Source organism: Drosophila navojoa, chromosome 4 (assembly GCF_054131105.1).
Source record: "Drosophila navojoa isolate 15081-1374.11 chromosome 4, UAZ_NAV_1.0, whole genome shotgun sequence".
Lineage (NCBI taxonomy): Eukaryota > Metazoa > Arthropoda > Insecta > Diptera > Drosophilidae > Drosophila > Drosophila navojoa.
In genome coordinates this window covers 15,425,962-15,441,632 of record NC_142892.1, presented here as the reverse complement: position 1 = coordinate 15,441,632, position 15,671 = coordinate 15,425,962, and the positions used below count along the sequence as shown (strand labels likewise).

Below are 15,671 nucleotides of genomic sequence, written 5' to 3'. Positions count from 1 at the left end.
CTCTCTCTCTCTCTCGGTCTGTCTGCCTGTCTCTATCGCCTTCCCTTTAGTAGCTGGCTGTGTGTCTCGTCCTGAGCGTCCTTGATTGACAGCCGCTTTCTCTGTTGGCTGTCATTAATCAGCTTAAACAGCTGGCGCGTGCAAAATTAAAATATTTGCTGCGAAGTAACTGAAGCAGCCAAATGAAGTGGCATCAAGTTGCACGAAGCAACAGCAAAAAACAGCCAAGAGATGAAATAGCAAATGGAAAGATGCTGGAAACCATTTGTAGCTCTCTCAAGAGAAACATACTGGTTGAGTTTGTAATTGGCTATTTCCTTCTTCAATTCTTTGATATTTTCATGTTTATCTGCTCTTTATGGGTATTTTTTAATGATGCTACGAAAATACTTCAAAAAGCCATTGAGAAGCGCAGTTATTATTTCCTTATATCGCATCAGTAATAATTGTGTCATTTAATGGAATTTTTTTTGGTATTTTAGTTCTTAGTTTTATTTAATATGATTTTTGGTATTATAGTTCTTGTATCATTTAATATGAGTTTTGGTATGTTTATGTTTGGCTTATAAAATGTGATTAATGTTATGATTTTTGTACCTTTTCTGGTATTTTATTTGTTTATAATTTTGAGAAAATATAATATTCATATGATTTTATTCTCAGATAAAATTATTTTTTTTATATAATTTATATATTCGTATTATATTTGTTTATCCATTAAATTGAAATAATACAATATTGATATTATGTTGTTTTTGTTGTATTTTTGGTATTTTATATTCCTTCGTATATTTGTTGCTTCAGTTTGTAATTTATCTGCGGTCGCATAACATTGGCTTGTTAATCTGGTTTTGCCACGTTGCTCTGATCCTTTTCTGTGTGTTTGCATCTTTTTCATGGGATGTGCCACATAATTTCCCGTTATGTGTTGTGCGTCACACACACACACAGACACACACACACGAGCACATACATGTCTGTTGCTTCATTTAATTTCTTATTTCTTTTGCGACATTTCTCATTTCGGTTTTTGCCTTTTCTCTCTACCTTTTCAGCGTTCTTCTGGCCTCATGGCAGCCTCCCGCTTTGGCCTTGTGGTCATTCAACTGTGAGAGAGCCAAGAGCTGAAAGAGAAAAATACATAAAAAATTATTAGATTTCTCTTATTTCTGTTTTGTTTTTCTGCTTTTTGCTTTTCTTTTCTATTTTCTAGCGATTTTTTGCTTATGTACAACGCTTCTCAGGGAGGAAGAGCGACAGAGATGGACTAAATTGCTTTTGTATGCATATGCCGGATGGTTGGATGGATGGTTGACTGGACGGCCATTCCCCAACACACACACTCACACACACACCTATACACAATCGTGGGAAATTAGGCAGAAACATATTTAAGGCGATTTTCTTGATGAGATATCGTTTAATGGTTTGCTGTTTATCTTTGCACGTTCTCTTCGGCCTCTAATGAACAGTCAGCAAGTCACACAAACTTTTTGCCATCCATCCATCCACCCACACACACACACACACACACAGACACGCAGCAACATCTGGTGCTCAGCGGGGCGCTGCATATCAGAATGTCTGCATATTAAGTATACGATATTGCGTATACGCACGAGAACGCTGTTAAATTGCCATTGATAGTCGACAACTGAGGCACTCGCAATGGCACGCATATAAATATTTGTAAGAAGAAAAGAAAAATGTAAAGAAAGAGCACAGAGATAGTTCAGTTTGTGTATTTTTATTAGACATTAGGGAACAATAAGCCCGAGAGGAGAGAAGAGAAGACCTTGATAGAGTCGAGTGAAGGCAAAAAAAATGATGCAATGCATAAAAACGAATGAGAAAGCGCATGAAACGGATATGAAATCGCAGCAGGTAGTGGGAGCTTTCTCACGGCTAAACGCTGCTACCTGTGGATTGCACGGATCGGGTCTAGGTGCGATAAACTGGCGATAAAGACTCGGCAATTGAAATATTTTCCTGGCCAGCTATGCTAGGCCATGCCATTAGGGCCTCCATTGTGTCACCGAGTGTCAGTCGGAGCCAGTTCGCCTGAGTTCGCTTTCACCTGTGGCTTAGCATCGTTAACGGCCAACGGGCTGAGAAATGGCCAATTAAGTGTTATGAAGTGCCATGGAAATATGACTTTTATGCCTAAAAACTTGGCGTTTTACAAATGCCAAAATGGCAAACTTTAATTAAAGAGGAGTCGGGCGGCGCATAAATCATGCGAGGGCAGAACTATAAATATGCCTGAGTTATGTTTATGGCTAAGCCAAGCGTCGAACGCGTTGGCGACACGTGAATCGCGCATTAAAAGTATTTATACACAAGCACACAAACACACACATGTATATATATTTTAGTATATTTCTTTGGTATTTTTTTGCGCATTTGTTTTTGCACTGTGCTGCTGGCACTTCCATAATTTGCCCAATATTTTAAGCGAATGGTAGATGCATGCTGGCCAGAATCTAGAATCTCCAACTGGCTGACCATATTGTTTATGGCCATGGCTAAGCCAAGAGCTTGTGCCATTTGCCTTTGGCTTTCACTGACTGCCTTTTTTTTTTGTTTGCCTGGACGCAAAGACAAACCCATAAAAATGTCACAATTCATCAACGCGGCTAAGTAGTTTCGTATTTTATAACGTCCAAAGGGAGCTGACTTTTTGTTTATATATTACCTTTCTTTTTTCCCCTTTCTTCCCTCTTTTTTGGCTACCGAATTTGAACGCTTTTAGCGTGACCTCAGCGGCTTTTTTTTTTTTTTGGCAACTGCCTAATGTGAGCTATAGAAAACAGAAAACGGACTAAGCTAGAACTCAATTTGAGCACATTAGACAATTATGAAGCGAAAGCCCTTTCAGCTGGGGCTAATTTAAATTTATGGCATGCCAATGCACACTTCCAGCCTCAAGTGGAGCCTGGATGTATTAAAGGCTTAGGCAAACTTTCAAATACGAGTCACACGAATCGCTGTCTCCATTCATGAATATTCAATTAGAGCGAGACAAAAGATATAGATTTTAAAATACAAAAGACATTCAATTTGCATTTAATGCTTAGTTCGATCTGTTGAAGTCAAAAGTCAAAGAGCAGCACATCGCTTAATAATACGGTCTATATTTTAATCAGTGTTCTTCATAAGTGACACGTGAATTTCCATACGAATAATTTGATCGATTCCTGAAGTCATTTGAATGCTACCTACACACACACAGCATGTAGCTCAACTACTCTATATAGTGTACGCTCTAGAAAATTCTGTACTCTGTACTCTGTGCCTGCTTGTAGATCTGGGCTGGGCGGCAGTCGAGCTGTCGACTCGTTCTTAGTGGGGGGTCATCATTTTCGTGAATTCCTCATAGCTGAGCAGGCCATCCTTATCCTCGTCGCCCAAGCGTATGTAATTTTCGAGCTCCTCCTCCGTTGGCTTCCAGGACAATTGGCTCATGACGTTGCCCACCTGATCCGGGCGAATGTAGCCGGTGTTCTCCTTGTCATAGATGCGGAAGGCTTCGCGTATATCGTCCTCATTCTGCGGGTGCGTCAGTCGTAAGACCATCGCGTGGGCGAATTCTTCAAACTCAATGACGCCGTTGCCACTCATATCCAGTTGATTTATCATATCTGTGAGTTCACTTTCTGTTGGCGGCTCGATTCCTAGAGAATAGAAAAACAGAGCCAATTCGCGCGTCTGAACCAAACCTTCTCCATCGCGGTCCAGCAAAGAGTACGCATCCCTCAGCACTTCCCAATCCGCGTCCGAAAGCTCCGGCATGTCTAATAAATACTTTACAAATTTCGCATACAAAATCAAATACAAAATCTGAAAATCTGAAAAATCTGTGAACAGGAATTCCTGTGTGTGTACTACTTGAATGAAACTTTATAACTGGCATAAGCCATGTGCACACATATATAGACCGATTCTTCAGATCCCAACGCCTACTCTGTCTTGCTTGACCTTGGAAACTTGCGGAAATTCGTGATAAGTTGGAAGTCCTCTCTTATCTTTCGATAAACATTACCCATTGCTGATATTCCTCTTATTTTTTGATATTCCCATGCATTTATGATCTTTTTAGTAACACTTTAGTTGACATTAACGATATTCCCGCACACATTCGACATTCAGAGTAGCGATATTCCCATAAGCACTTTACATTGATGGCAGTCCTCTCATTCCATACACCCGCTAAACTTTCATCCGCTCCAGGTTCCTCAACTTCGATAATAACGGTATTCCCACACACATTTGACATTCAGGGTAGTCCTCTGCCGCTCAGCTCTCTGGAATGGGAATTTCTGGACTTTGTTCCTCTGACGACATTTACGATATTCCCGATATATAAACATTATAAATTTTGAATACTCCTTTCCTCTCGCTCCGCGCTCCTCGAATGAAAATCGCAGCTCATTTACTCTGAATAGTGAAACCAACACGTTTATTCTATTTTTTTCATGAATTACCCAGAGAAGAGCACAGTGAATTTTGTAATCGCTTTTTGCATTGCTAACATTGATGCTATCACTAGGCGCCAGCGTTGCTGTAGTCCCAGGAGTGCGGGTCGATTTCGAAGCGCTTCAAGCGCTCATAGTACTGGCCAAAGAAGAAGGCCTCCAGCTGATAGGTCTTGAACACCCGAAAGAAGTCCTCGGACGCATACTTGTGGTTCCACACCCAGATGCAGTGGTTGGGAAACGCATCAACAACTTGTGCCCGGCCGTTCTGGTCCAGGTCGCATGGCATGTGCGTTGTGGGGAACTCAAAGGGCAACGTGGGCTCCTTCTCTGCGCGTTTCCTGCGTACAATATGTCTAATCACGGTGCTGGACACCGGCTGCGATGCGGACGAGGCTTTCGCCTCCTCAGTCTCGTTGCTTCGCTTGGCGGCGATTGCGGTCGCATTCGTCTGGGCAGCGCCATCCACTACGATCGAGCTGCTGGCCAGATTGCGGCACTGGCCACAGGGCACTAGGATCTGCAGTCGATACACGAATAAGGCTAACTTGGAGAAGGACGATGACTATCGCAATGCGCTTACCAATGCAGCCAGTCCGATGAGAAGTGTGGCTGGAACCAACTTCATGTTTTAACCGAAAGATTCTTGCCTTAAGTAATACAAATATTTATCGGAATATGTATGTTTTGTGTTTGAATAGTGATTTAACTAACAACAATAAACAGCGCACGGAAATTTAAAGAAAAATTGTTTACTTTGACACACAAGTGGAAGGAAATTGAGGGGAAACTGAACAAACAGACAAAGCGAAACTTGCTTTGTTTGACAAATTGATTTATTTAAATGGGTGCATATTGAGAGCGGAAAACAGTATTGAACAACGTTAATATTTATATATTTGTAGAATATTTAATATTTAACAAATGGAAAACTCTACGAGGTTGTATAAAGTCTTTCCATTTACTTTGCTAGTCCTCTGGATAACTAATTGTAGATTTTAATTCATCTCATTATATTACTCTCCCTCTCTCCCTCTCTCTCTCTCTCTTACTCTCTTTCTGAAATATTCATATATGTTTCTTCTACATTCTATCGTTTATATATGACTCATTGCAGGCTCAGTAGATGTCAACCGATAAGCACATTCTTCTACTTTACTAGTCTACGAGTCTTGCTGCGTGATTAATTAATAATTTGTTTGGGTTTTCATATATTTCTTTGCTGTAAATAAATATAGTTTAGATAGCATAAAGTAGCTGAGCTATATAATTGACACTCTGAGAAAAAACTCAGAAAACCCAATGGATCGGCATGACGAGCCGAACCATCAGACAGAAATCTTTATTACCCACGAGCTCTCACTGTACGGTCGTCAATCGTAACTCTCTTGTACTGAAGCTCGCTAATAACTTAATAATATATTTCATTTGCATCTACTACGAGGCGTGGCACATATCATAAATCCATGACTATTGAAGTAGACTTCCTCAGCTATAAAACCAAATTGGCGATCATGGCAACAGCCTTAAACAATTTCCCAGCGACAACAAAATGGCGTCCTCTTGTGTTGGCCAAAATTAACAGTATTTCCATAAGCCGGCACACAAACACACGCAAATATTTCTATATATTGATGAGCGAGTCATAACAACAACAACGACAACAGCAACAACAACAATATGCAGCATATTTTATGGCATATACGCAGCCAAGTGTCAGAAAAGCTTTTACAAAATTTTTACCACACACTTTTTCAAACTTGACTACACTCAGCCGCTCTCCTCCCCCTCCCTCTCGCATTGAGTCTCTCTGTCTCGCTTGCTCTCTCGCTTCTGCCTTTTATTAAAATGCATTTAAAACGCCTTTTTCAGTTTTTTTCTAGAATTTTTTGTTTGCAGTGTTTTTGTTTTGTCGCTGCGGCTGCTACTGTGAAAAGCTCATGCATTTCAGTTTTTTATACTGTTTACGCCATTTTAACTTTATTGTTGTTGTTGTTGAACAACAATGTTGCAGCTGTATGTGTGTGTGTGTGTGTGGATAGACATGGCAAAAGTGAAATGGTTATCGCGCTTGTTTGATTTAATTTATTGGCTTAGCGCCATTGTGGCCTGATGTGCAACACTTTACACTCACAACACTTTTTGCCTCATCTCTGTGGAGTAGCAGAGTGAACGAAACAGAGCGAGAGAGTGAGGGAAAGAGCGAGAGAGAGAGTGGGGCAGCACTGGAGTCGCTTTTTGGGCGCTTCCAGTCAATCTACTCGCGTCCGCACGACTTTGTTGCATGTTGTTTGAATTTTTTCAGCTCGCAATTTCTTTTATATATAATTTTTCCCTTTTTCTCCTTTTGCACTGATAAAATCGGCTGATTGCTGTGCTTGTCTTGCTCTGAGCACGGGCTCTCTCTCTCTCTCTCTCTCTCTCTCTCTCTCTCTCTCTCTTGCTCTTTCTCTCTTTTTTATATACATTTTATAAAAATGCTGCCTCACTGTCCAGCAGGCAAATGTTTAACCACACACACACACACACACATACACTCACACATACTCGCTGTGCCAACTAACGTAAAGGTGGCTTAAATTCAATTTCAGCTTGTTTCATAAGGAAACTTTAATAAACCAAAGAGACTAAAGATGGGGAATTTAGTAACATAGATATATGACAGATTTAGCCTTTATATACAGACATATTTATTGTTATTATATACTATTTATTTATGCTAGACAATTATAAATTTCTTTTCATTATCTGCAATATTATATATATTCGCTATATATTGATGTATATATTTAATAAATTATTGTTAGCAAAATATTTATTTTTAAATTAATTTTCTCTGCCCAAAAAAGTATTAAACTATAATTATTATTTTTTAAAAATTATTTTCTATTTTAATTTTTTAATTTTTTGTTTTGTCTGTTTTAATATTTTTATTATTATTTATTTATTTTACATATATATATATATATATATTTTTTTTTTTTTATTTTATATTTTTTTGTATATTCTATATACCCATCTTTAAATTTTTCTACCTTGTTATACTATTTTACATATCTCGTACTACCCTATTCCTATACACATATTTCATGTTCTATTCTTTCAACCCAACAATGCAAAATTGTTTTTTAACGAAAAAATCAACAGAAAACACTTAACAAGTGCCCATTGTTCCCTGACCCTTGGCATTTGGCAAAACTTTCGTGTAAATTGAAATGCAGCATGTTAACAATTTATTTGTCTTTCACTTGCAGCCAAAAATACCATAGAAATAAATAAAAAATAAATGATGATAACAAGTAAAATAAAATTGAGCATGTAATCGAAAAAAAAAGAAAATAAAATAAAAATAATTTAACTAAGCAAACGAGTTTTTACAATTCAGTCATCAAAGTAAAGGCAGACTTGCTAAATAAATCATATAAGAGAAAATTGTATAAAATATATATTATATCACTTATCTAATATCACATTTAGTTTACATCTGATATACATACAGAACAATGCTGTTAATTATATTAATGGCAGCCAAGGCAGCAGAGCTTGCCCGAAATAGTTCAATCAACAGGCGAACATATCATAATACACAAAAAAAAAAAATATTTATCATAATTTTCTTGGTGTTGTTGTTTTTTGTAGTTGGTTGATTTGAATGTTGAACGCACTTAGAGCCTCTCACGTGGCATAGTATATAAGGGCGGCATTCATGTGGCCTGCCCGCAAAGTCAGATGTCACATACATTGAAGTTTGATTCGGCAGGCTGTAAACACCAAACAGTCAGTAAGTCACGCACACGAACACACGCATCAAAAAGTTGTCAGAAGTTCAGGAGAGTGGGGAAGTGTTGGAGTGGGAGAGGGAACTCATGTCAGCCGACGCAAGAGAGAGGGGGACGTCAGCTATTTGCTTGCCCTTTTCTGACATTTGCTGCCAAAGTTGATATTATTAATTTACAGCGCGTAGCAAGCGAGGGAATGTCATACCCCAAAGATACCCTGCATACACCCAGCCAGCCACCCACCCCCACGCCCCATTCTTCGCCCCACCGCAAAGTATGCCACACGCATTTTCCCTTGTCCCGGGCGACATTTATCGGCAAGTTTGTCAGCAGACCGAGTAGGCGGTGCGTGGGTGTATGTGTGAGTGTGTGCACAGGACATACACACACACATTCACACACACACACACGCCATAATCATAAAATGATTTTATTGCGCTGGCAATTTCATTATTTCGGATTTTAATGTAATTTCTCCCAGTTGGATTTGAGGCAAGGATCTTAAATTTCACTTGACTGGGAATTGAGCAATTGGGCAATTGACTGGCTCCGTTTACTAATTAGACACATGGTCAACTATAAAGCAGAGACAGATATACACCACTTTCCAAGTATTTCATTAATTAATTTGCCAATTTCATTCGCACACCGTCCGCTCAAGTCTCCAACGGGTGCTTAACACAACTTTGCGTGCCGCAAGTGCCAAGGAAAAGAAAAAGTATATAAAAATAGGAAGCCTGAGAGCTGCGAGCAGGGCGGCTCAGATAAGTCCCCAGAGGTGTGAGAATAAAAAAAAGCATATAAAATAAAATAAATTGTTAGGAAACTGAAAGAGTTACCCCAACGAATAATTCATGCGCTAACTGCCAGCTGATGGACTGAAAATGTTTATTAGAATGTGGAGTGGAGGCTTAAGTATGATTTGACATAAAAGTTAATTTTATTATTTATTTTTTTATTTATTAATGAGCGAATCAACAAAATATTTATTTAATATGGGATCATTTTAATCCTTTTTAATTTTTTGTATATTTATATACCAACTGTATATTTATATATTTATTTTTTATTTATATTTATTATTATATATTTTGTTTATATATATTTTCTAAGTTAACCTAAACTAAAAATAATATATATTTTATATACTATGTAGCAAAAGGCTCATTAACTTATAGATTTCTACTAAACATATAGCTCTATAATATATATTTTATTTACATTATTTATATTCAACTTTCTGCACGCCACAACATCCTCACCAAATCTGTTATACCCCTTGCACAGGGTATTAAAAAATTATAATGGCAACGCGTTGGGACGCTTGGTCAGCTGCACATAAATTTAGATTAGAAATAAAGGCAATGCCCCCATATGGGCAGGCGAGTGTATGTGCCCATGTGTGCAGGATTTGAATGCATGCCTGTCGTAAATTCATCACCAAATATCAACGCACACCATCAGCGCAACATAAAGGGAAATGTGAGAAAAGGGAAATAAAAGCCAGAAACAAATAAATAAACCAACCATGAAAAATGTTTCGTGTGTGCGGTTAACAATTTGCGTGTTTTTCTTACTTATCCCATATTTCCCCCCATCTCTTCTTCCTACACTTTTCCACACAAACAGGTGGTGTGACAGTCCCGCCGTATTTGGACTGCATTCCATCAGACTGACTTTGGATATCCTGCTTAAAATAATTTCAATTACACACTCTCTTTTCTTTAGCTTCAAGTGTGAAAAAAGGAGCAGTAAGTGAATGCAGAGATATGCTAGGAAAGTCCCACAGAAGAAGTCTGCCAGACTTGAAAATACTCTAGCAGATTCTCTAGAGATGCTAAATAATTTTTATATATTTTCCAAATGGAATTTTTGTTTATATTTATGTATCACAGCTTGTTAAATATATTTCTTTTTAATATTAAAAAATATATCAATTCGTTATATGATATCTCTAGACTCTTACAAACTCCAAATTTGTAGCTAAGAATGAATTCGGTAGCCAGACATTGCAGCCACGAAGCTTTTCGCTTTGTTTAGTTGGCAAACAGCAATCCGACTCCAACAGCTTCCAGACAGTTGGCAAATAGAAATGGTAAAACATGGCAAGCAAAAGGAAAAACTATTTCCCTTTTCGTCAAAGGAGCAGAGCCAAAACATCATCATTATAAAGCCGAGCCACTGAATTTATGACACATGTCTCAGAACATACAAAACTGCGAAATATCATTTGGATATTTGGTTTTTTTTTTGTGAGTGTGTGTGTGTTTTGGGTGCCTGTGGGCGTGGCCTGTGCTGTGCTGCTCCTTTGTTTATGCAGCAATTTATGACATGCAAAGCAGAAGCAAACACATGACAAGGACAATGGGCAAACATGAACGACCCCCATAATACGCCAAGCAAATATTTATGCGGCTGCCCACCTCTCGCTCTCCCCTCTCTCTCTCTCTCTGAATCACTATCCATCTCTGTCTTGCACTGCTTGTGTGGACTGTTAATATTTTTATTAGGTTCAACAATTTCCAAACGCTTCGTACTTGTTTTTGTTTAATTAGTTACAGCACAAATAGACACACACACACACACAACACATGCACGCTCTCACTCATACATACACACATGTTGACTATGACAAGCGCATTAATTGCTTTTTATTATTTGCTTATTTATCTTTGATCGAACAATATTTTTATTGTGCAAAAGGCACTGGAAATCGATTAATCGAAAGGGCGCTTTGTATAAATAATGAATGAAAGTCGATAATCAAAATATCGAAAATCATTTCATGATTTAGGTAAACAGGTTATGTATAAAAAATTTCATTTTCTTTGAGGATTTATATAAAATATATATATTAATTTTTTGATTTCAAATTTTATTCTCAAACAACATTTGTTCAACTCTGCTGCTCGTCGCTCCAAAAATTTGTTAACCTATCAGCCAGGGCGGAGAGCTTTTACCATAATTTGGCAATTATTATGCCACTTTTGCTGAGCCGCTGCCATTTACAGAAAAAAAGGGGCGGTGGGGGCGGAGGCAGACAAAAACCACTTTGATAAAGAAAATATTCCCAACAATCAAAGGGCAAACAAAAGCGAGACGAAGCCTTCTATGGGACGGTGCAAAGCTTAAGAACCCACGAAAAAAGACGCGAAGAGAAATCAGAAATGTGCGAAGCGCGGGCTTTTAATGTTAATTCTCGAGGGGGAGTGAAAGGGGGCTGACTGAGCTTGGGAAAAGTGTTTTGTTTGTTGTTTAGCCTTTGCATAAGAAATTGTGTTGTTCAATTGTTTTCTTTTTCTCTCCCTCTCTGTCTCTCTTATTTGGGAATGTTTTCGTTTCGTGAAGTTGCGAAAAAGGTGAAGACGAACCAACAGCTAAAATTGTGTTTACCTTGGCTTTTGTTTGCTTTACATTTTTGTAAGTAGCCGAGCAGACGGGCATTAAAATAACACAATAAACTAAAAAGAAATTGAGTCTGGGTGAGTCTAGGGGCATGCCTTAACAAGTACTCGAAGCGAACTAAATGCTGTGCAGTCAGGCCTAAAGTCTAAGCACTTTGAAGATACACTTGACCCCATGCTCCATGCTCCCTGACCTTAGTCATGCGCTTGATTGATTGCACAAACGAAACGAAATACCTGAGAGCTGAGCAGGTGAGCGGGTGAGCGGGTGGGTGGGTGAGTGGGTGTACCTGCACCAGAAGGTATGCTACAAATTTAGTTGCCAACGAAAATTTCCAATCAGAGATCAACTCGACTTCAACTCAAAGTCAAGTTTGCTCTGCTCTGCTTCTTTCTTTCTTTTTTTATTTTTGAGTTAGTTTGTAATTGTAACAAATGAACCAAGTGCCTGGGCAGTTATTTTTACAATATGGGTACTCCCTCTCTGCTGTGGCTTGGCGTTCTCAAGTTGTCTGTCGGCCGATTCAATGCGCTTGACTGGGCCGTCGAGTGCCAGCCATATTACTGTGTGGAATATTTACAATTTAATTGCAATTTACTTACGTTTCGTTCATGAATCTCATTTGGCATTTGCATAAATCCAAAACATTTTGATTGCGTTTGCCAAATATCATTTTGCATATGATTTATAATTTTGGGAAATTTTAATGCGGCATAAATTACATTATTTATTATTGCGATTTGTTTGCTTTCTATATATACATATATTGATATATGTATGTATATATGTATTTAGTATATTTGTTTATTCCCAATAAATAATGCATTTGTTTTTTCTCTCCTTTTTTGTCGCTTCATCAATGTGTATTAATTATTAATTATTAATAATTGTAGCCACAATATTTTCTCCTTTAGTGCTTTTCATTTTTTTTTAGCCAAATGTGCATTATTTGTTTGGCTTTTATTAATTTTTTGCCTTTTATTTAGCTATTTGGTTGTTTAGTTCGTTAACTTGTTGTGTGATTTATATTTTTTATCTAAATCAATATTATTTGTTGAGCTAATTGGGTAAATTTATATGAAAGCGATTATTAATAAAAAATATGTATTATTCAACTTTTTAATTGGCTTAAATGTACAATTTTTGTTTATTTATTTTCTATTGTATATTAAAATATTATTTGATGCAATTTAATACTTTTTGATGTCATATATTGATTTGGTATGTCAAACTTTTTGTAGATACATATATTTTGTATCAAGTGATAAAAAAATTTATTTTAAAATCATCTTAATTACTTTATCTCAATTTATGTATATATTATTATATTATTTTATTATAGGTTTTATTTTATTATTTGCATAAATTATATATTATATTTATATAAACGTTCTATTTTCCTTTTTTTGTATCTACATATTTCATAAATTTTTATTTTTTTATTTAATCTCTTCTCATTTTGTTTACTTGTATATTTATATTTTTAAAATGTTTTGTAATTTATTTTGATGAATATGACTTTCCTCACTTTTCAATCCAATTTATTTTCTCAATTTCAGCCCAACTCCGATTCGCTACAACTACAACTGAATTTTGCTTCAGTTTTGGTCTGGGCTAGCTGTGAGTCCCATCCATTTGGCTTCCCTTGCACGTAGCACACATTACACGCACCTCACAGCGCCTACACCTGCCACGCCTCTGCCCCATAGCCTTAGCCATGTGCAGCCGCGCATATAATTTGCAATTTACATGTTCAGCTTTATTTTATAGGCAAATTTTTAATTTTGTAAAAAAACAAAACGTAGAACACATTTCCAAAAAAAATCCAAACGAAAACCTTTAAAATGATATGAAAGCATTGAACAATTGAAATGCAATGCAGAGCGAGACAGAAAACGAGGGTCAGCCCCTTAGGCCTGTCCAACTGTCCGGTTGGTCAACTGTCTGTCTGTCTGGCTGGTCAACGAGCCGGGTTCAGGTTACGAGCGGTTGGGACACGTGCATTTGGTCACTCGCTCTGCTTCAGCAGCGCTCATTAAAGGAATTTCCGCTGTGGTCATCGAACCATGAATTAAAATGTGCACACAAAATGTTACCCAACCTCGATCCCTCCCTCTCTCCCTCTCTCTGCCTCTCTCTCTCTCTGCTGGAGGATGTGCCACAGCAATTGAAAAAATTGTTTGGCTCACAGGCTGAGGCACGTCAATCGAGCGAGTGCCGAGTGGAAAACAGGTGGCATTTGATATCACTTTTGTTGTCTTTAAGGGTGGCTAGAGCAGCGGTAAAATATATTTTAAATATGTTACGTAGAAAGTAAGGAATAGAGGATACATTAAATATGCAGATAGAGCTCATGGAGCAGCTGGCTGAACATACGGAATAGTTGAAGTAATGTTAAGTAAATGTCTGTCTCTTATCTTATTTATACAAATTCATTTTTAGTCTTAAAGACTTGCCCACTGAGAAGAAGATGTAGAGCATTTCTTCTCTAAAACTAATAGATATTACCTTGAGCGAGTTTTGTCTCATGTTGGGCTACTAAATAAGTAATTAAAACTGTTTGCCCTTTACCATTTGTCAAAAGTATTTATAATTCTATAGGCTAAATCACTCATCAGATTCGATTTGTTGTGCTTCCAGTCGCATGTAGACTGTGTGCCTTGACTTATGGCGGAATAGTGCTAATAAACAGATTCAGAGACAACATATGCTCATCATTTGTGACAACGCATGCAGCACAGCTCAACTTTTCAGTTCAGTTGTGTATAACAAGCTATATCTTCTACTCGATTTGATTTTACTTTTGCGATAGATGTGTATATATATATATAGGAAAATTTAAATATATATATATATATGTATATTGCCAGGCATGACACATTTTTTGCATGAATTATAAGCAAAGAAAAAAAGCTAAATATCGTTGCGCGCTATTTTTAAAATTGGTCTCGGCTATGATATAATTTTTGCCGATTTGCTTAGCCGGCGATTTATATATATGTTTGTGTATATATTTAAAACATACATATATATACACATGTATCTGTTGTACATAATATATACATACATATGTATATACCTATAAACATTTTATTTTCATTTTCGTTTTTCGCGTACAAAAAATATTTTCAACATTTGCTCATTTTTATTTTATTTTCTTTTTTTTATGTGTTTGATTTACTTTTGGCTGTGACATAAATTTTTATGTTGAAATCTTTTCTAAAAACTTTTCAATTTATTGTGAGTTATTACAGAAACACATAAGGTCAACACGCATACTTAGTCGAGTCCCTGAATAACTATATGTTGCTAAATATATATTTTATATATAAATTTTTAAAATTATATATTTTATTATTTTTTATATATATATTAAAGCAGACTTTATATTTTAAAATATTAATTATTGGAATATTAAATAAATATTTATTTGTATATATTTCGAATTTTATTTCAATTTTATTGTTATTCAGATGCGTTCACTATTTACTTTCATATATTTATAGTGTTTAGGTAACTTAATTATTTTTTTATTTAATTTTTTCATTTCATATTAAATAAATATTTATTTATTAAATTATTCTGGACAATATACAATTTTTTAAAATTTATTTTATATGTTAAAATTACATTTTATTTATTTTGTTAATTTATATTTATTTCTTTTATTTGATTTTTATATAATTTCAACTTCATTTATATCGTTTCGTTTATTTATTATTTCTTCTGGGGTATTATTAATTTTGTTTTTTTATTACTTGATATATATTCTTTGAGCATTTTCTTTAAGCTTACTTTCACATGGCTCTCTGTGCATAACTCAGATGGAATTTTTCTTTCTTAAGATTTATTTATTTTGTATTATTTCTCAAATATATTTTCACACGCGCGCTGATTACTGGCAATTGTTGTTGTTCTGCTGTTTGGTGTTGGCCAGGCCAAAATGACAACAACGTCAGCTGCAATTCAATTCAATTCAATTCGATTCGATTCGAGTTGGTTTCTCGGTTCG

The 15,671-nt window shown here is 36.4% G+C and overlaps 3 protein-coding genes across 3 annotated transcripts in view; all 3 read right to left on the bottom strand.

Annotated features, from left to right (window-relative positions):
• The window catches only part of nrm (neuromusculin), a 234,736-nt gene that overhangs the window by 75,478 nt on the left and 143,587 nt on the right, over positions 1-15,671 (bottom strand). Inside the window, 1 exon segment of the mRNA XM_089259765.1 lies at positions 1,048-1,124. The gene's annotated coding sequence lies outside the window, so the exon portion shown is untranslated.
• LOC115565241 (uncharacterized) lies at positions 3,137-4,000 on the bottom strand. The gene has a single exon (XM_089259766.1). It carries the CDS (start codon positions 3,790-3,792, stop codon positions 3,343-3,345), a length of 450 nt encoding a protein of 149 aa, XP_089115892.1. The 5' UTR covers positions 3,793-4,000; the 3' UTR covers positions 3,137-3,342.
• LOC115565242 (uncharacterized) lies at positions 4,432-5,308 on the bottom strand. Its single transcript, XM_030390298.2, has 2 exons — positions 5,059-5,308; positions 4,432-4,995 (listed from the first exon to the last, which is right to left on the bottom strand). Exons 1-2 carry the CDS (start codon positions 5,101-5,103, stop codon positions 4,546-4,548), a joined length of 495 nt encoding a protein of 164 aa, XP_030246158.1. The 5' UTR covers positions 5,104-5,308; the 3' UTR covers positions 4,432-4,545.

Coding starts and splice junctions, on each gene's coding strand:
- LOC115565242 (XM_030390298.2), bottom strand. CDS start 5,103: ATGAAGTTGGTTCCAGCCACACTTCTCATCGGACTGGCTGCATTG. Junction 4,996..5,058: donor TCATCGGACTGGCTGCATTG/GTAAGCGCATTG, acceptor TATCGACTGCAG/ATCCTAGTGCCCTGTGGCCA.
- LOC115565241 (XM_089259766.1), bottom strand. CDS start 3,792: ATGCCGGAGCTTTCGGACGCGGATTGGGAAGTGCTGAGGGATGCGTAC.